Genomic DNA, 20,375 nt, shown 5'->3' on the forward strand with positions numbered 1-20,375 from the left:
GGACTTTGGGTGGATGGAATGTGGATGAACCCACACGGCCTTCCACCTTCTAGATTGTGGGGCACTTACAGAAACGTGGTGATTGCATTCAGGTTTCTCAGGATTTTAAACAGGCACCTCCTTTTAGTTTCCGGTGGATCCAAAGTGGCTCTGGTGTCCCAAGCTCTAAACCCCGTCCTCCGGCCAGCTGTATGCTTGGGTTGCCTGGTGCAGATTAAGCGCCCATGTTGCCGTCCTCCTCGGTGTCTGGTTTTCCCGTTAGTGGACCATCTTTAGGGCTTCCGTGTATGGGAGCTGGGGACGGTTTCTGGCCAGTGGGCTGCATTGCACGACCCACAGTATGGTCGAATGTTAAGGAAATCCTCTTAAATCAAGAAAACAAGATGCAACCTGAGAGTCTGCGCCGAACTTTATCTCCTGAGCGATGAGTTTTTTCCTGGAATGTGTTTTCACCTTGCGAATTTGATACCCACAAGTGGAAATGAGCACAGTGACTCTGTGCCGACAAGGACTGTGTTAGTCTTTTATAAAGGAAGCTATTTAAGTGGACGGTATTTCTTTTGGGGTTGGCTTGGCAGTTCCATGGGAAAGCCAGGTTTGAAATGGAAACGGTGGTCTGGGCCGTGTTGATTTGGTAGAAGACTTTCAGGTTGTTTGCTTGCTTAGTTTTAACAGGCTAACTAGGTAAGATAGACTTGAAATGTGAGATGATCAGAATTTACTAATTACATCCTTTCAGCCGCCAAACTTCAGATCTGCTTTTGACTTTTAAACGTTTCCCCCCCCACCAAAAGCCCGTTAGAAAAAAATGCCAGTACGGTTTGCTTTACAAAGGGAGGGTCGATTCAAAGTAGGTTTCCTGGGTTTTTCCTGATTTTTCTTGTTTTGTGTATTACGAGTTTGTTTTCTGTTTTTGTTTTTTTCCATAAAAATTTGTGCATGCAAGCAAATAATTTACTGCCCTAGAATAAAACATTATATATCAGTCATACCATGTGCAAGTTCAGATGTGTCAACAGAACTGTGACTTTATTTTATTTTTTTAGAACTGTGATTTTTAAATAATGTGTTCTTGTTCTAAGAAGTGTCCTCACAGTAGGGTTTATTTCTTTTAAGCATGTTGCTATTTATCTTTCCCTCAGCTGGGACTTCTCCTCAAACCAGTTTCTTTCTTTTTTTTTTTTTTTTAAATTTATTTATTTCTTTGACAGAGACACAGCGAGAGAGGGAACACAAGCAGGGGGAGTGGGAGAGGGAGAAGCAGGCTTCCCGCTGAGCAGGGAGCCTGATGCGGGGCTCGATCCCAGGATCTTAGGATCATGACCTGAGCCGAAGGCAGACGCTTAACAACTGAGCCACCCAGGCGCCCCTCAAACCAGTTTCTCTTTAAGCTTCGAGATTTCCTGTTTTACTGGTACTTATTACCAGTGCTGTAGTCGTGTGTGTGTTGAAACGACGCAGCCGCAGTGAGCAGTGAATCCCTTAATCCATACCTCGGGCAGAATTAAGCCAGTGCGGGGGTGCAGGGCTGCCTGGGTCCAGCCTCCGCCGTGCCCCAGCATGCCGGTGGTGTGGGCCAGTCTCTTGAAGTCTGAAGAGCTGTTTTTCTCACAGATAAAATAAGGGCCTCCTAGTCTAGATGGTTTCAATTCTTTTTTTTTTTTTTATTTGATAGAGAGAGAAATAGTGAGAGCAGGAACACAAGCAGGGGGAATGGGAGAGGGAGAAGCAGGCTTCTTGCTGAGCAGGGAGCCCGATGTGGGACTCGATCCCAGGACCCTGGGATCATGACCTGAGCCGAAGGCAGACGCTTAACGACTGAGCCACCCAGGCGCCCGGTTTCTATTATTCTATACAACTTTGTTTTATTTGTTACAAAGATTATTGAATGGGCCAGTTATATTTAAAAAGTATTAAGACACAAGAGCAATTTTTGTCCAGTATACATCCAGCTAAAGAGTCTTTGAGGTCTTCTCTCTCGGGTTTCCCTGTTGGCAGGATAGGGACTCGGGACGGGGAAGCCCACTGTTGTCTTGATAATCCAGCCCCGTCCTCCTCCTGGGGCATGTCCCTGGCTCCTTGTCTCCTTTCTGGGGAGGCTCTCTTCGGTGGATGTGGCACAGCAGATGCATAAGGGGTTGGAGGAGAGATGGAGATTGACAACCAAGCAGCGGGTGTAAATGAACTAACCCCTGGCCCTCATCAGGAAGATTAGAACGCTTTGTAGACTCAGAGAGACCCCTTGTTTCCAGTTGTTTGGCTCTCACGGTACAGTAGTTGGATTGACTCAGCCTGTTAGGGAAGTGGGTCCTTCTGGTTGTGGAATGTTCTCCTGAACAGAGCTAACGTCTCACGCATCCTGTGCACATCTCTCCTGCGTCTTGTCCTCTCTCCCCAGCCTCCCCCAGAGGTTTGCCACTCAGGAGCGCAGCTCACTCACTCCTAGGAGTTGAGCCTGTTTGGCCAGTAATTCCCAAGGGGCGTTTGACTTTAAGTCTCCGAGCCCTTAAAGGAATCAGCCTATTCCTTCCTGCTTCTGTATCTCCGACTTCTTAGGGAAGAATCAGAGGCTGAAACTGTGGAGGATGATTTATTAATTGAGAAATGAGATCACTAAAATTTGGGCAACATGCCCCAGTAACAGGGCCTTCAGCCAGATGTGTGAGGCACTGGGAAACCTTGCTGCTGAATTTGACCTTGAGACACAGTCTGTCCTTCTGTTGTGTACAGTTGTCCTTTACTGTTAAACATAAGTTTGGGGTTTTTACTTACATTTTTTTATTCCTCCTTTCCTTCTTAACATGTCCCCCTCATGTTTGTATGTATATACGCATATACACATGCATTCACATGGGATTTCCATGACATTGCAAGGTGGAAAGCAGCAACAAAGCCTGTCCTTGGGAACTTTCTGATTTTTAAAATTGTAAATAATGTTGTCTCCCCATTTAGAATTGGACTTTCAAGCCACCGACTAGGAAAAATCCCTGGGGAGTCTGCCTTTGTGTCAGACTTCACTGCAAAACAGGCATCCCTTGTTTTCGGAAAGCATGATAAGGAGTACGCTTAACCTTACAGGCTTGGTGAGGGCTCCTCATGCGTGGCTGAGGTGTAGCCCCCTTGGGGCCTGACACGTGTGGCTGAGCTCTGTCAGGACATCCTGAGCCCCCGACAGAGAAGAAGGTCAGGGAACAGGGTTGTGGAATTTCCAAGTCCATCAGGGGTCCTCTAGCACTGTGACTTAGACCTGCGGTCACAGGTGCCACAAACTCAACTTGTCCCCAGCTGAGTCACCAGCTTTGTCCTCCTCGTGTGCGGGCAGTGGCTTTTCCTGGAAACCTACAACGTCTCCTTTCCTTCCACACCGAGAGTCACTACGTTTTGTCCTTCTGACTTCAGGTTCTTTACCTCTTTCCATTCCCGCGTAGCGATGGATGCTGGGGGCTCTGAGCGACGCCCCGTTCCTTAGCGTGGATTCAGGCTCCTTGGTAGTCTGGCCCTGGTCTGTCCCCACCTCCTCTCTTAACTGCTCAGCTCGTTTCCCGGGAATGCTCCAAGCTCATGTCCCGGTGCTTTTGACTCATGGTGGATGGTCTCCCTCAGTGCTAGGGTTTAAGTTCCTCCAGGGAAAAGACTCAATCCTGCGTGTCATTCATCTTTCTGCCCCACCGCCTGGTACAGAGGCTGCCAGATAGAAAGTGCTCATTTAAAATTCATTTGTTCCTTCGCCTTCTCTTTACTGAGCAACCTACCAGGTGCCGGGCACCGTTCCCGACCCCGGGGTGCTGCAGTGACTTCTCACGGAGCTTGCATTCTGGCCACGGTGAAGCAGGCAGTCAACGAATGAATGGATAATGCCAGATGTTGTTCGGGGAAATGGAAAAAACTGGAGCAGTGTTGGGGATCGTGGGGAAGGGGTGGTGTTTGATACGGTGCGTAGAAAAGTCCTTTGAGAGGTGACCGTTGAGCAGGCACCATGAATCCAGATGAGGGGGCACCTTGCACGTGTGTCGGGCGGGAGCCATCCACACAGGGGACACGGCAAGTGCAGAGGCTCCGAGGCTCCCCCGGGGAACAGCCAAGGGTGTGTGTGGCCCACCGAGTGAGACGAGGCGGTGACACGGGAGGTCAGCAGGGTGTGGGCGGCGGGCGCGCGCCAGGGCTGCGAGGGCCACGGATAAAGGGCTGGAATAGTGTTCCAAGGGTGGTGATGGGTCGTCAGAGGAGAGCGATAGGAGCGGGTCTGTACTGTAGAAGACCACTCTGGCCGCAGTATAGACACGGGCAAGCAAGAGCGGATGGGGGAGCCGGTCTGGCTGCCATTGCAGTCGCCCGGATGGACGATGGCTGCGCCCTGACCTGACGTTTGAGCACGTCTCATGCTGGGGCGGTGCGAAGGGATGGCTCTTTCTAGAAGCCCTGGCTTCCGTTGAATTTAGGGTTCCTTATGTTTTCTAGCCAGAGGGCTAGCTTCTGTTGCGGAATTTTTTGTACAAGGTTTTTGGGTCTCTCTGTGAATCCCTGAATTATATATGGAATTGAATGAGAAGATCGAATTCACTAATTTGGGAGCTTTGACAACCTTGCTGGGATATGTTTAATTTCAGAGCAAAGTCCAGTCACATGTCTATCCCAGCAGGTGTTTTCTACTGTGGCTTCTCTTGGATAAGATACTTGCCTAAAAGGAGTAGCGCAGGTCTTTTGGGGTTGGGGGTGGGGACGGTTTAAGAATGAATGAAGTATTGCAGGGTGTGTTGGCCCGTTGGTGGAGAAAAGATGGGAAGAAGAAAAGGAGCCACAGGATAGTTGGGATATGGAGTGGAGTGGAAAGAGCTGAGTGGTGGAGGCACTTGGGGCCTGGGGTAGAACATTCTGGCATAATCTGTGGCAAGGACTTACAGAGACCACAGCCACCGAGTAGGTTCTTGGAAAGTCGATGGCATGCCCAAAGGGAAGGAGGAGCGGAAGAAGGGAAATGGTGCTAGCAGACCCGACTTCAGGCCTGCCACGACCTCTCTGTTGAGAAGAGTTTTCTGGGGCCGTGCTCCTCCACGGGAAGGAGCAGGTGCAGGTTCCTCGTGTGGCTTTTCCGGGATGACGCTCCGCGAGCACGGACGTGGATCTCTAGGTGGTTGGCAGCAGTGGGTTTTACGTTCAGAGACCACTTTGGAAAAGACTTGTTTTGTATTTTATCCTTTGAGAAATGCTCTGGCGTTGAGGGCCTTTGTTTATCAGGAGGGTCTCTGCCACCGTAAGAAAGAGTCTACAGCAACACCTCTCCTCTGCGAGAGGGATCTCATTTCCCAAAACAGTCCTTGTGCTGATGGGTAGCCGCTGCTGTCAGAGGAGGACTCGATTTATTTTGGTTTGTGTCTCACCCCACGGGCTGGATTGTGCACTAACATTTCTCTTTCATTTTACCCCATTTTAATTTCCTTACTGCTGTTGTTCACATTAAACGGATTGGATCAAGGTGCTTCTCTCTCTCCTCTTCTAATCCCCAAGGCAGTTTGTGACACAGTTACTGTCAACGTTGTCCCCATTGTTTTTAGGTCTTCGATGGATGCGTTTAAGTTCTTCAAAGCCCTGGATGCAGAGCATTTCATAGGGAGCTGGTCTCCCCACTTTCCTGCGCAGTAGAGGTCATCTTTCAAGCTCTGGAGGAGCCTTTTCTTAGGGCTCTTGCCTTTATTCTGAGTTGGCCTCACGCTAAGGACCACAAGGCTAGTCTGTTGTGGGATGTCAGGGCATCTTTACGTTTAGTTGTTGATCAAGAGTTACTGAAGACGATGCAGCAGTGAGCACAGCCAAGCGTGAAGGTTATCTTCTGGTGGGTCTCTCTGCAGCCTTTGGGGGCAACGCGGCTCCTTGTTTAATTGGCCAGTCAGCTGTCATATTCCTCACCAGCAGTAAAGCAAGATGAGAGCACAGGGACCTCCCCTTCTTCTTCGTCTGAACTCGTGCTGCGTCCTGGACGTGCGCACGACTCTGTCTCTTTCCTTCTGTACCTTTCCATCCACGTTGTCCACAGTCATCATCACCCTGTTCCAGTGGCAGATCCCAAACCTGTTGAGTAACAGGAACTGGGTTTTGCATGCACTCTGTCCTCTAACCCGGTCAGTCCCTAAAATACGCGGTGGCTCCCTCCCCTTTCTCAGCAAAGGTCACGGAGACTCCGAGAAGTGGTTGACTTGCCTCAGGTCCCACATGGAATGACTTGGAGATTGGAGGCTCTTTGGTATAAAGCCAGTCTAGAAGTGCCTGGCATCTCCGGCACCAGCGAATGTGGTGGCATGCGTTGGCGTTCGTAGGACAGACAGACTGAAAACGGATCCGGTCAGTATTCAGTGATAAGGTTTATATGTCACATCCCACCATATGGGAGATGTGCACACTTGCCCCCGGATGGGTCTGCCGGCCCCGAGAGCTGTCCCATCATGCTGTTTCACCATAGTTTGTAGAAAATGCACCTGGCACTGTCCCAGCTGTGTGCTGTCCTGTGACCTCCCAGGTACGGCCCTGTCACCCTCGCTCTGGGAAATCCCCTCGGCCGCCAACCTCAGCCACACTTTTCCCCTGAGGACTGCTGACCAGGAGCGCCCAGCCTTATTTTCTTCCTTTCTGTTTTCTCTCCTCTTTGATTCTGACCCGCCAGCCATCTGGCCTGGGATCCTGTTTCCTTTCCTTCCCTGGGGCCCTTCCCTGTCCCGTTATCTTCCCCTATGACCCTGACCTCCTGGGCTTCTGCGGGCCCCTGCCTCACCTCCTTCTCCCAGGGCATGACTTGGAGAGGAAGGAGCATCACTTCTAGGAGCTGGGTGATGGACTCAGTCCCCTGCTCGGCCTCACTTCTCATTCCCACGGTAGCTGAGAGGTGGGCTCCTCTTATTTCCTCATTTTTACCAGGTTGCATCTCAAGACCCAAATGCTAGTCTAGGTCCCAGGAATTGTAGGGAAACTAGATTGACCCTGTGGAGCTCCCTAAATTCAGGAATCACAGCAGTTTAGGTTTTTAAGTTAACATAAACATTGTTAAGAAACTTTTTAACCGAGACTCAGGATAAAGGGGGAGAGAGCAAACATAAAGGTACATACAGACAATACATTACCATTTTCATGTGTTAATTTTTATTTATAACACCAGAGAAAATGAAGTCCCAGCAGCTTGCCCATAGGCAGATTAGAAGAGAAACAAAAAGGAAACAAGTTACCTGTCATGTTGCCAGACATAAATAATGGGTTTGTTACCCTTTCGATATTTTTCTGTGTGTGCTCAGATATGTATAATCTATATATGAGTGTGGTTTTTGTATTGTTTTGTTTTGTTTTTTAAGTGCGGAGCCTGATGCGGGTCTCGAACACACGACCCTGAGATCATGACCTGAGCTGAGCTAAGAGTCGGACACTTAACCGACTAAGCCACCCAGGCGCCCCTCTACGAGTGTGTTTTTAGACAGTATTGTATTTGCCTTCTACTTTCTAGCATGCCCAGGGATGGCCTCCATTAGGGCGGATCTGATGTAGAAGTCATCACGTCTGTCCCCCACCAGCCCGTCCGCATCGTGTCCGCATTGTGACGGCGGCAGCCAAGCACTCACGTGGGAAATCCTACTGGTGTCAGATCACCCGACTGCGTCCTTGGCACCCTCCTGCTGCCTGGGCCGTCCCACCACATGCCCTCTTAGGATGTGGCATCCCTGCCCTTCCTTGCTCTCAGGCCAGACCTCCTGGTTTCATTCTTGAGATCCGGGGCGTGTTAATCCCTCCTGTCCTGGCACCTCTGTTGCTGCCCTCGGTCTCCCACTGTCCTCTCTCAGCCGGGCTGGGCAGGAGCCTCCTGCCGGTCGCTCTGCCACTTGTCAGCTCAGGAGAACACATGCGTCACGCTCAGAGTAGGTTGGCGGATGTCCCTCCGCAGCGCGTGAAGCTTGAAGGCCAGGATGCTGGGGGTGACGAGGGAGATCCTACTGGATCCCCCGTCGCCGAGCACTCTGCTCCCCACCCCTGCTGCTCAGCAGACCCCCGCACATGCTAGCCTCTGTCTGGAATCTTCCCCCGGTGAAACCCTTGCTCAGTTCTGCCATTCAATGCCTGTCTAACACGCTCTGTATTTACTTACTTATCTTGATGATTGTCTGCCTCCTCCTTCCAGAATACAAGCACCACAAGGCAGGCTCTGTGACCATTGTGTTCACTGCTGTATTCCCAGCGCCCACAATAATGCCTAGCGCATGTCTTCTTACTACGTGAATAAAGAAGTCCTGATGGCAGCTAGCCTCTCTTGAGTGTTACACTATGCTGCTAACTGGGCCTAAAATTCAGTAAGTGTTATAGCCACTGCTGCTGATATATATGCTTATTATGGTTTTAGAAAGTCTCTGTGGAAATGAGAGGGTGTCACTTTCAGGGTTAATCCGTTAGCCCCAGAGCAAACAGTCGCTGTTCAGTTCCACTAGCCGTAAGTGAACCAGCCCCTTCTGAGAAGGGGATTCACGGTGGTAAGTTTTGACGAAGAAAAGGTCTGGGTGTACATATACGTATATGCATCATGTATGTATACATACAGCTCTTTATGTAAAATTGGGTGTACCGTATATTATTTGCATTATGTATATACATATAGATATCTGCATGTGCTGTATGTATATAGCACACATGAGTTTATATGCACATGTATATACATATACACGTGTTCATTTTTGTTAATAGCCTGAAATAGTAATAAGACGCAACTCATTCTGTTTTCTACGTATGTATGTAGCAGTTTTGTAGTTTCTGAAAGCCACTTGACTTTAATTCTTCATAACTGTTTCAAGTAGATCATATTGTTGTTGTCTTTCCTATCTTGGAGAGTAAAATTTGTTCTTGATGTTATGATCTATATTTAATCCAGGAAATGATATATATATTTTTAAAAAGTGGGCTGACTGGGGACAGTTTTATAAAGTGATCTGTTCTTTTTTTTTTTTTTTTTAAGATTTTATTTATTTATTTGACAGAGAGAGACACAGCGAGAGCAGGAATACAAGCAGGGGGAGTGGGAGAGGGAGAAGCAGGCTTCCCGCAGAGCAGGGAGTCCGATGTGGGGCTCGATCCCAGGACCCTGGGATCATGACCTGAGCCGAAGGCAGACGCTTAACGACTTGAGCCACCCAGGCGCCCCTAAAGTGATCTGTTCTTTGCAGATTCCCTAAACCAGTGTGGACCATTTCCTGCACTTAATTGATGATTGTGTTATACTGCAGATCTTTTACATGGGGCTTAGAAAGAAAAATCTAAGCCGTTACCTTTTTTCCCCCTTTACCTTGACAAGTTCATTCGTGAAAAGAGCAGCTAATTGAAAGTCTGGACACCAAGGGCCTGTTGTGGTTCTCATTGACTGACTCTGGCCCCAGGCTAGTCCTTAAAACTCTTTACACCCTAATTTTTCCATCTGTAAAATGGGACAATAGTAGATGCTAAGTAGGAACGTGGTTAAAATAATTAGTACCAAAGATGTAAAATCTCTTTGAGTTGGCTTTTTAAAAGGCAGAAAGGCGCTCTGCGTGTACAGACACGTCTGGGCTGGGTCCAGGGGCATGTCTCATTCTTCTGATTCACAGACGGTGCCCTCTGCCCTGTGTAGTGCACCCAGGAAACATTACAAGAGTTCTAGAACCCCCAGGGGAGATGCACGTTCACTCTTTGTTCTGCAATATGTATTCCTTCCCTTTTGTTTATTTCACAAAACCTTTCCTTGGAATCTCCTCTCCTAAAGTACTGAATTAAGCCTGGGTTTTCAGGGCCCTCCACCTGGAGCAGTTGAGACCTGGGTGAGCGCAGAGAGGACACGGGGAAGGAGGACGGAGGACCTGGTCCCCAGATGCCAGGGGTTTGCAGTCCCGCTGGGATGAATGCAGCGATTTTAGCAAGTGTTTTAAATTTTACTGTACATGCCAAAAGGCTGCAGAGCGAGCATCAGTGCAAATTAATTCTGGCCGATCCATGAAAGAGTTTAAAGGGGAAACGTTTATGGAAGGAAGCAGGAAGGGCCTGTCGGAGGGAGTCAAGAAGCAATGCTCTGAGGCACAGAACTGCGTGGTGGCGGCCGGCGGTCCGGTACCATCGGGAGGCTCACTGGGACGACAAGATGAGTACGGCGGGGCTGTGTTCACGAGCTTCCTGTGACAGGAGGGATGAGACCCTCTGTTGCTCATGGTGGTACCAGTGGCACAATTAAAAACACCGTCAAGTAGAACCACAGTCCAAAGTGATTTGGAGGATGAAGTGGGTCTGTCCATTTGGGGACATCTGGAAGGCTTCATGTAGAAGTGGTATTTGGGGTGGATAGGGAGGAGTATAGCAGACAGGATCATGGGAGAGACCAAGGAAAGAGATTTAGGGCAAAAGCAAGAAGCTAGGATTTGAGAGAATAATGAGTGGCTTCTTTTGCCCAGGCCAGTGGGCTTTATGTCTGAAGGTAAGTTGGGTGAGGTAGCTGTGTGGTCGGGTTGAGGGGAGTTTCAACTCAGTAGGGCAGTTGTCATAATCCAGAGAATCCAAGGGCTCATAGCACGGAAGTAAAGGGAGGAGAACAAATTTAAAAACTCTCTGGGGTGAACTTCATCAGAATACGGGCATGGCGTGGGGTGGTGGTGGGAAAGAGATTAAACTAGAAGTCTGAGATAGAACGCAGCAGGGAACTTCAGAGTCCGATCTCTGAGACCTGAGTGACAGGCAGTGTCTTGGGAATCCAGGTCCTACCCAAGGCGGGAGGGACTTCGAAGCGTAGATTCTAAGAGCACCAACAGCACTGGACTGAGCTTCGATCTGGAGGACGTTGCAGAGAGCAGTGGGAGAGGAGGTAGAGAGAGGTGGGCCCGCTCCTCCAGGGCCTCCTGGGCTTGGTAAAGGATTTGGATTCTATTTAAAGTGTATTTGGCGGGACGCATGGGTGGCTTAGTCGTTAAGCATCTGCCTTCGGCTCAGGTCATGATCCCAGAGTCCTGGGATCGAGGCCCGCATCGGGCTCCCTGCTCAGCAGGAAGCCTGCTTCTCCCTCTCCCACTCCCCCTGCTTGTGTTCCCTCTCTAGCTGTCTCTCTGTCAAATAAATAAATAAAATCTTTTATATAAAAGAAAAGTATTTGGCATCCATTGAGGGGTTTTTTTTTTTTTTAAGATCTAATTTATTTATTTGATAGAGCATGAGCAGGGGGAGGGGCGGAGGGAGAGGAAGAAGCAGAGTCCCCACTGAGCAGGGCTCATTTTCAGGACCCTGAGATCATGACCTGAGCCAAAGGCAGATGCTTAACCAACTGAGCCAGCCAGGCGCCCCCATTGAAGGGTTTCAAAGGACATAATGTTTGTCTGTTTCCAAAAACTGATTCCGGTGGGTCCGTGTGGAATGGATTTTAGGGAGGCACAGGTGGGACAGCAGGTGGAAGAAGGAGAAGTCCAGGCGAGATAGAACGCTGAGATGTGGCTACGTAAACATTGGGGCTGTAAGCATAGCCGGGCACAGTCTGCAAATAGTGATGGAAAGTGGGTGCGTTTCATGTTAGAGATCTAGAAGGATTTGTTTCAGTACTCTCATAGTTAGCATGGTTATTAAAGTATTATCAAAATTCTTAATTTGGGGAGTTCTGGTCCATATGAAATATGACATAAAACACTAACAGTGAAAAGTCTGAGTTAAGTAGTTTTTGTTTTTTTTTTTAAGATTCTGTTTATGTGAGAAAGAGAGCACATGCATGTGAGCAGGGGGCTGCAGAGGGAGAGAGAATCCCAAACAGACTCTGCACTGAGCATGGAGCCTGACACAGGGCTCCATCTCACGACCCTGAGATCATGACCTGAGCTGAAACCAAGAGTCGACGCTTAACCGACTGCGCCACCAGGCACCCCTGAGTTAAATAGATTTTTAAACATAACTTAAATGTGTTAGGATATCAGCTTATCTCTAAGCACACACGGTGTCGTCTCAGGTAAAATTGGGATTTCTTACACAATCCAACACCATTTCCTGAGTCTTTCTGTGTTGTGTGATATACTTAAATGTCAGCTTGCACTCGGAACCTCAGTTTTCCCATCTGTGAAACAAGGATCACATTGAATTGCAGGTTGCTTTAGGAACTAAATGGCACAGCGCTTGGCATATAGAGAGATTTGGCAAAACCCTATAGCCGCTGTTAATAACAGCCTGGAAAAACACCTTGATATCATTTCTTTGATTCATAAGGAAGAGGCGAGGCATCCTTTTGCTGGTGAGGAAGCAGATTTCCAAGGAAATTAATCAAGCTGGCCCAAGTCACCACGTGAGCCTTTGTTAAAGGTAGAGCTAGCACCCGTGTGGTGATGAGCTCCCCGTGCCTAGTCCGCGCCGCGCATCCTGCCATAGCTGGTCCAGGACCTGACTCAGGCCCTCGCTTCCGTGACCGCGCCAGAGCTGTGAGTCTCCCTGACTCTGTTCCCTCTTGTTTGTTGCCTCTGGGTTTGGGATTATTGCTTCCTTCTGTTGCTGTGTGTCAGGGCCTGTTTGTGTCCCAAGGCCAGGAGCTTCCATACAGAGCTTGCAGACCAGGTCTGAGCTCTGAGAGAATTGCTGTATGTTTTCTGGCTGTGGATTCGTTGCAAGAGACAACTTGTGGGAAGCCAAAGAACTTTCCAGTACTTCAATTTTACACGGTAGTGTGTTAATGTCTTTCACCACTTCTTTTCTTTAGAATTTTAGACCTTTGTGCCAGATGCCAAAAACAATGTACTACTGCTAATTTTGGTGGTATTTAGCCAGGTTTTGAGCACTTTCTCCTTTTTAAATAAGGATGTTAAAAAGTTTAATAAAGTCACCTGTTCTGACCATAATATGCTCTTCTAGCAAGTCTTCAATAGTTATCTATAAAATAGTAACACTTTTATTCATGTTTCCTTATAATCATTTTTAACAGAGAAGGATTTTCTTTTCTCTCAGGAAAAGTGGTAAGAGCCCATTACCCAAATCCTTGAGAGACAAATAGATAACTGAGGCCAAATGCAAGTGTCCACAAGGTCACGGTCATTAGGCAGTGCAAGCGGCTGGGGAGCAGGCTTCTTTCCAGTGTGAGAGATGACCCCATGTGAAGAGAACACCATTGTGGTTTTAAGAATTACAGCAGTGTCTTATTCTTGGCATTCACTTAATCTTTCGTAATATCTCATTAACACTTCTGTGGCTTTTTGTTGCCTTGTTACATTTTTAACCACTTCAGACCTTTTTTTTAAAAAAACATGTCTTGAACTTTTATCATCCCAGTTTTAGTATATGTGCTGCTGGGGTGAGCACACACATCTTAAACTTTTAAACCTCTGAGTAGAGTAAAAATTCTAATGTGTGAAACTCTTTGATGAAGGAAATAAGTGCCTTAAGTGCATACAGTTCTTTGAAACACTTTTATAACCTGCTTTTTAAAGCTTGTGCAAGGAGGTCCTGGTTTAACATTATATATTGAAGCTATTCTAAGATTAATTTTTAAAAGATTAAGTAAATACCAAAGATTAGATTCTTACAGCCATTTTCAACTTATCACCTTGTTAATATTGATGAAGTCACATGATAAAGTCATTTGACTTTTTCACTTCAAGTCAAAGAGTAATTGTGGCTGAATCTTCAGTGTTTGTTACTTTAAAAATTTTTTTTGTAATCTTAATTGTAATCTCTACCCAAGTGGACTGATAGTGGTGACCTTGTTTGTCTTTCCCCAAAGAGATAAACAGATCTAGATAAACATAACAGCTTTCTGTCTTAGCTTTTTCTTGTGTAGTTCAAGTGAAATTGCAAATAATTTGTTTGTTTGGGCAGGAGGGCTAGAGAGGGCATTTCCTTCTGAAGAAAGATGACCCTTCTATCTCACAATGGAAAATTCACTTTGGTATTTCGAGTATTCTTGGTCAGACATTTATAGGGTTAGTATTATTCTCTAGCATTGTTCCTCTTTATATTGTTTTCCTGTGCTTTTTTTAAAGGTTTTTTTTTTTATTTGAGAAAGAGCGCGTGAGTGCAAGATGGGGGAGGGTCAGAAGGAGAAGTAGACTCCTTGCTCAGCAGGGAGCCTGATGTGGGGCACGATCCCAGGACCCTGGGATCCTGACCTGAGCCGAAGGCAGCAGCTTAACCGACGGAGCCACCCAGGAGCCCCTGTTTTATTGTGCTTTTTGTCATACTCAAAATTAAAGGCACATACCTTTACAAGACAGCTGTATGGTGAATAAATTCTTGTCCTCAGAGGTGGCGTGCACAGCTTTACTAAGAGAGAGTAATACTGCCTTTGTGGGGAGCAAGTCTGACCCAGTTTCTGAAATCTGGGTGTGCAGGCAACACACCGGGCTGTAGCCATACATCCTAAGTAACCCACCTGAACTGCTACAGTTAAGAATGAAATGCCAGTAGGGTTGTATGCGTTATGAGAAAAAATTTCTTTTTTAAGATTTTATTTATTTATTTGAGACAGAGAACGAGCCAGCATGGGGTGGGGGGAGGGGCAGAGGCAGAGGGAGAAGCAGGCTTCCCGCGGAGCAAGGAGCCCGATATGGGGCTCGATCCCAGGACCCCGGGATCATGACCTGAGCCGAAGGCCCTCGCTTCACCGACTGAGCCACCCAACCAATAAAAAAGACACGTTACTTTGTTCCTGTTGTCAAAACAAAAAACGCCGATGATACCAGTTCTCTTCCAAAGACACAGTTCAGTAGGAATGTCCATCCTGCATAAGAATAGAACTACGCTATAAATTATAGAGTAAATGTTTAGTATCTGAGAGGAAAGCCTGCCCATTGTTTCTAAGATTTTTTTGTGTATTGAACTCAGGTTGCCCCAGGCCAAGGAAACATTTGAACTCCTCGCAGTTGAGAAAGAGGAGCCCGCAGGACTGTGATTCTGGCCTGTGGAAGAACAGGGTAGGAGTAGAAAGGGAGGGAACATTTTTGTCCAAGGATACAGTAGACTAGTACAACTTAATCTAATTAAAGTTAACTGATGTGGAACTTGAGGCTAGGCGAAGTTCCCAAGCTCAATATACTTGTTCACGTGTGTGTATCAGATAGTTTCATTAGAAGGACTCATCAGCTTGAAATGGAAAAGATTTCTAATTCTTGCTTATTTTGTGACTCATCCACGTAACCTGGACTTTTGAGGTTGGGGCTGTCCATACATGATGTCTAATGTTGTCCTCGGTTTACGGATTCAGAAACTGAGGGTCTGTCAGTGGCCTGTCCCACGGCCACAGAGTTTGTACGTGGAGAGAGGTGGGGGGTCAGATGCTGTTAACCAGACGGGCTCTTTTCTTGACATCATACTTTCTCAGAGGGGATCAGCTAGGAGAGTCCGTACAATTATTCCATGTCCTTGACTCATTCAAGGTCAGAAAACTTGTGAATTCTCACTTTAATGACATTTTCGTATTCGGAGCATCCTCCCCCCCCCCTTTTTTTTTTTAAAGATTTTATTTATTTGACAGAGAGAGACACAGTGGGAGAGGGAACACAGCAGGGGGAGTGGGAGAAGGAGAAGCGGGCTTCCCGCTGAGCAGGGAGCCCGACGCGGGGCTCGATCCCAGGACCCCGGGATCATGACCTGAGCCGAAGGCAGACGCTCAACGACTGAGCCACCCAGGTGCCCCGGAGCATCCTCCCTTTTTATGACAGAAAACACACTCTACTCTCTAATTGTTTAAGCACAGGTACGGATGAATCAGAATGGGCCCCACTTACCCGGCAGGTGAACGTCAGCTCAGGTGTAAGGCCTCGGGAAGCCTCGTTAGCAGCAATGGGAGAGCCCTTTACCCTCTTTTGGCCAGTTCACATTAAGAGAATCAAAAACCACCACCTCATTCTCAAAATCCTTACGTCAGTCTACTGTAAGCTTTGGTTAGAACATTCTTATTTCAAGGTCTCAAGTAATTTGGGGGTTGGTCACGGGAACCCTCACTGCACATGCAGACTGCCATGACTGAGTGCCCTGTTCTTCCCTTTCTCTAGGTCCATCATCAGCAGGAGGTTCTTCTGCATAGTCGGCACGCTCTACCTTTACCGTTGTATCACGATGTACGTGACCACCCTCCCGGTGCCCGGCATGCATTTCAACTGCTCTCCGAAGGTAAACCTTTGCTCACTGGGATCGCCCTCTTGTCTGTCTGTCGTCTTGCCCGGGGGTCCTCTGACTCAGGCCGGAGGTGACCGTTGCCTGAGGATATCGTCAAAGCCCCGCATCCTTATCCAGGAACGTTACTAAGGAATACGGCAGGGCGCCCCCCCGCCCCCTTCTCAGAATCTCCAAGCCCGCCAGTGTTCCCCAGCTCGGAGCATACATGTCTAGTTAGTGTGCTGGAAGCGGTGAGGCTGTGTGTGTGGGTGTAGCTCTCTGGTTTCCTGCCAGAAGTTTAAAATACCATTCACTCCCTTGACACAGATCCAAGAGCTTTCAGATGCTTTTTCCCTCTCTTGGATGGAAAGTGTGGCTTCCAGTGGTATGTTTCCCTTCTTTCTGTTACTCCCTGCAATGGTGATCTGTAAGGGCAAGAGACACCGTCCCTGTCCCCTTGCACCGTCTGCCCACCCAAGCAGGGTCACTCTTCCCTGGAGGCACATTTTGCCCTGTTGATCTTCCCTAGTAGCACAGAGACCTTTCTTTACAATAAACTCTATTCCTCTCCCATTGGCTCTGTTTTTCCATCAGGTTCACAAAATACTCCTGACCCCCTAACCTTTACCTTACGACGCTTCCACCTAGGGAGACCAATGGGACTTCTGAAATAATTAGCAGAAGATTCAGTTTTTACAATGTTTGCCGGCCACAAAGCTCTAATGCAATAAGAATTAGAAGAGGCTGGCTTCTTTGACTAGGTTGGGAGGATACAGGGGATGCCATGGTGCCCTTGCAATCATTTTTTTGCGTCGCACTTGCATCGGTAAAACACTCATGTGCTTTCGATTCCATCCCCTTTCACTTTTGTTCTTTCCAGAAGAGTCTTCTCTGCTAGAACTGGGAAAGAGAGCGGAAAAAGTCACCAGGGTTTCAAAGTGGTGTCTTCATCATTTGAAATTCTGGACGCCGCTAGGTTACTTGCTTCACCGCGTCCCCTTCCTTCTTAGACTGAGGTGTGCACTCAGGAAGGTAGCTGGTTCCCTGCTTCTCTCTGTTTTGGCTTCAGACTCTTCACTGAACTCTGGAGAAGCCGCCATAAAGAATGAGTGGTCCCGTCGTCCCTGTCAGCAGCCTCCTACCCCACCCTGCACCTTCCATCTTGTTCCGTCCTCCTCCAGAGAAGCCAGCCTCACAGCTTCTCCAGCCTCTGTGAAAGCTCTCGAGCACTGCCTGTGGTTCCTGGGTTAGAGGAAATCTCTTATTATCAGTGAGGGTCCAGTGATGTGGACTCTTGGCGGGAGCCTGGCTTGATCAGCAGTGTGTTCTCAGTAGTAGGCAGACAGTTTAGGATATTTGCCCAAGTTTAGTGGAGCTTCTTAAAGTCTGTGCATGGGGAAATTTATCCACCAGGGAACACGGCATGCCGGGCCAAGCCCACAGTCATGGATGCAATGTGGAGGGGTTGTGCCGTGTAGATGTTCTCCCTGCTCTGGTCCCACCCCCAGGACTTCTCTCTGCCACTCCATCCAATTGCTGGCAAGCTCGAGCTTGGTTAGCATTGGCGCTCAGAGAGTCTGCCTGAGTCATCAGCAAATTCAGCCAAGGTCCCGTGGCTATAAATAGTTGTGGTTTTTCTTGGTAAAGACAGAGGTCACAGCAGGATCTGTGCAAAAAAAAAAAAAAAAAAACCCCAGCCCAAATGTGCCACTCGTATATGGTTTTGCCAGAAATCCTGACTGGGGCCATCCTTCCATGACGGTCATTTGGAAATTGGGATTTTTTTTAAGTAAAGGAACACAGGAGGGGATGAAACGTAAGCACAGCTTAGCAAAAATAATTAGTTAAGGACTCGTTAAGTCTAATTACTTCTTTTGTAAAACAGGCTCTTGGAGGAAAGGATTCAGAAAACAATTTGCATTCTGAAAATTTTCATACGTTATCTCCCAGAGTAGAGAAGCTCATAATGGAACCTCCGTACACCCAACACTCAGATCCCATAATTATCAAGACTTGGCTGCATTTGCTTCATCACATTTTTTTTTTTTGAAGTATTTAAAACAAATGTCAGACCATGTCATTTGATGGCTATAGGCTTTAGTATGCATCTGAAAATTTTGGACATTTTATGGATAACTTTAATGCTGTTGGTATAGTGAACATGATCAATGGTAATTTTTTGGTATTGGCAGTTACCAATTCATGGAATATCTCCATTGTCTTAAAAATGCCGTTTTTAAAAAATGGTTTGTATAAATTAGGAGCCAACATCTTTACATTTAGTTGCTGTGTCTCTTAAGTCTCTAATTCTAGGCAGTCCTTTCTCCCTTTTTTACCCCCCTGCCATCTGTAACTCGTAGAGATCAGATGGGTTATTCTGTGGAATAGCCCACGTTCTGGATTTATCCGTTTGATTCGTTGTCATGTCGATTAGCCTTTTTCTCTGCTCCATTTCTTTCTCTAAATAGAAAGTGGGCTCTGGAGACTTCATTTAGTTTGGGCAGGAAGACTCCACAGGTAGGATGATTTCTGAAGCTGGACGGAAGAGTCCAGGGAGGCCATGGAGGCTGGTGCTGCCCCTGGCCTGGTGGCCCAAGCCCAAGGAATCCAATGGCCGGTCCAGGCTAGCTCGCCACCCTGGGAGCCGTGTCAGTGGGAGAAGGGGCGCCGGAGAGGGGTCCCAGAGGCCAGCATGGCTGCTTACAGTCCAGCCCGGGGCTCATCGGTCAGGACTGAAAGGATTCTCACTAAGAGTCATCCGGTCTAGTGGCTCCATTTGGGGTCTCCCCAGAGCAGCCTCCCCTGAACCATTGCACAGCGAGGGGGCTTCTCAGCCCTTAGAAATACAGGCCAAATCGTAGGAAGAACGGAGGTCGGAGGCAGCATGGGCTTGCACCCCCGCAGCCCCGCCCTGCGGCACTTGTGTTTACTTCTCAGGGCCTCTGGGCCTTGATGGGCAGCACGGCGCAGAGGACGCTTTCTGGGTCTGTCCTAAGGGGCTCTGAGAGTGAGTGGCAGTGACACGTCAGGGGCTCTGTGGGTACAAAATTCCACATGGAGGCAAGAAGAGAAGCTGGTGTCGTGACCATGCTCTATCTCCTACGTCTGACCTGTCCAGTGACCGTTCATTTCCCAGGCCTGTGTGAGACACTTTCTATGTACTGTACACTGTGAACTTGGTTCTGCCATCCTGTTAGGCCCCATTGTTGGCCGGCTTAATTCTTCCTGTCAGGCGAGTACTCACTCCCTGTGGCTTCTAAGAAAAGTGGTCCAGCAGGTCTGCAGTAATTATGAAATTGTTCCCATTGTTCATTCATTTGATGGCGGCGTGCGCTTCACCCGACAAGATATCATGGTTGTGGGAAATGAGGAGGAAGGAGAGTGGGCCTCCCAGCAGGTGCCCCTGCCACAGAGAGGAGCCACGGGGAAGCTGGTGTGTTCAGTTCCCAGCGGAGTTTCCGGGCTGCGCTTGTCCTATAGCCCTGGTGGACGCGGGACGGGCTTCCAGCCGAGGCTGCCGAGTGTCTGATGCTGGGAGTAGCCTGTTCAGCTCAGCAAAGCGTCTCTGCAAGGAGCATGTGGGCAAACCAGAACACCCGCTCTTGTCATCTTGATCCCACTGTTCAGGATTCAGTTTAAAAAAAAACCAAAAACTGTGCAGAAATATTTGAGAATTCTTTAGTGTTCTTAGCTTCCTGTAAGAAAGTTTTTTCTAACTGTTGTAGCAAACTCCAAAAGGAGGGAAAAAAAGAAACAACCTACCCTGGGCCCCCGATCCAGACAGCCGAAGGCCGAAGGAGCAAGTAACTTGCTGTTTTCGACTCTCATCTTAGTAGTTGCGGGAGTTAATCCGTGACTCCGTGGCTCCAAGATTTGCACACCTTGGAAAAGAGGGGGCTTAATTGGAGCAGGGACGCTGCACTCTGTGACACAGTGTTTTCAGTGGTGTGGTCCTTCTGCGTGGGGAAGAGCCCCCTGGTGGACAAGGGCTGTGTTTGCGTGGCTTGGGGGGTAAGGGCTCGGTGGGACAGAAAGTACAGAGTCAGGACAGAGGGCCTTCGTAGCCGCTCCTGCTGTCAGTCATGCTGAGTCACAGGCACGACAGAGGTCAGAGCCCCTCCTGCACCCCGCAGCTGAGTGGTGCTGGCCCCATCTCCAGGCTCCCAAGGCGAAGGGCCTGCGCTCTTGGGGACCCCACGACCTTTCAGGTGTGTTCTCACGCTCTCGGGGGGCAGCGTGGGTGTGGCAGGCCACCCTCCACGCTGACCACTCTTGGTGGTGTG

General features: G+C 48.3%; 1 protein-coding gene across 10 annotated transcripts in view; it reads left to right on the forward strand.

Annotated features, from left to right (window-relative positions):
• Window positions 1-20,375, forward strand: part of SGMS1 (sphingomyelin synthase 1) — a 235,432-nt gene that overhangs the window by 200,970 nt on the left and 14,087 nt on the right. For all 10 annotated transcript variants that reach the window (XM_081824387.1, XM_081824385.1, XM_081824393.1 and 7 more), the window contains one exon: window positions 15,990-16,107. In XM_081824387.1, coding sequence (XP_081680513.1) covers window positions 15,990-16,107 — 118 coding nt within the window. The remainder of the gene's footprint in view (window positions 1-15,989; window positions 16,108-20,375) is intronic.

This window comes from Leptonychotes weddellii, chromosome 6 (assembly GCF_054177405.1).
Source record: "Leptonychotes weddellii isolate Sample4059 chromosome 6, ASM5417740v2, whole genome shotgun sequence".
NCBI lineage: Eukaryota > Metazoa > Chordata > Mammalia > Carnivora > Phocidae > Leptonychotes > Leptonychotes weddellii.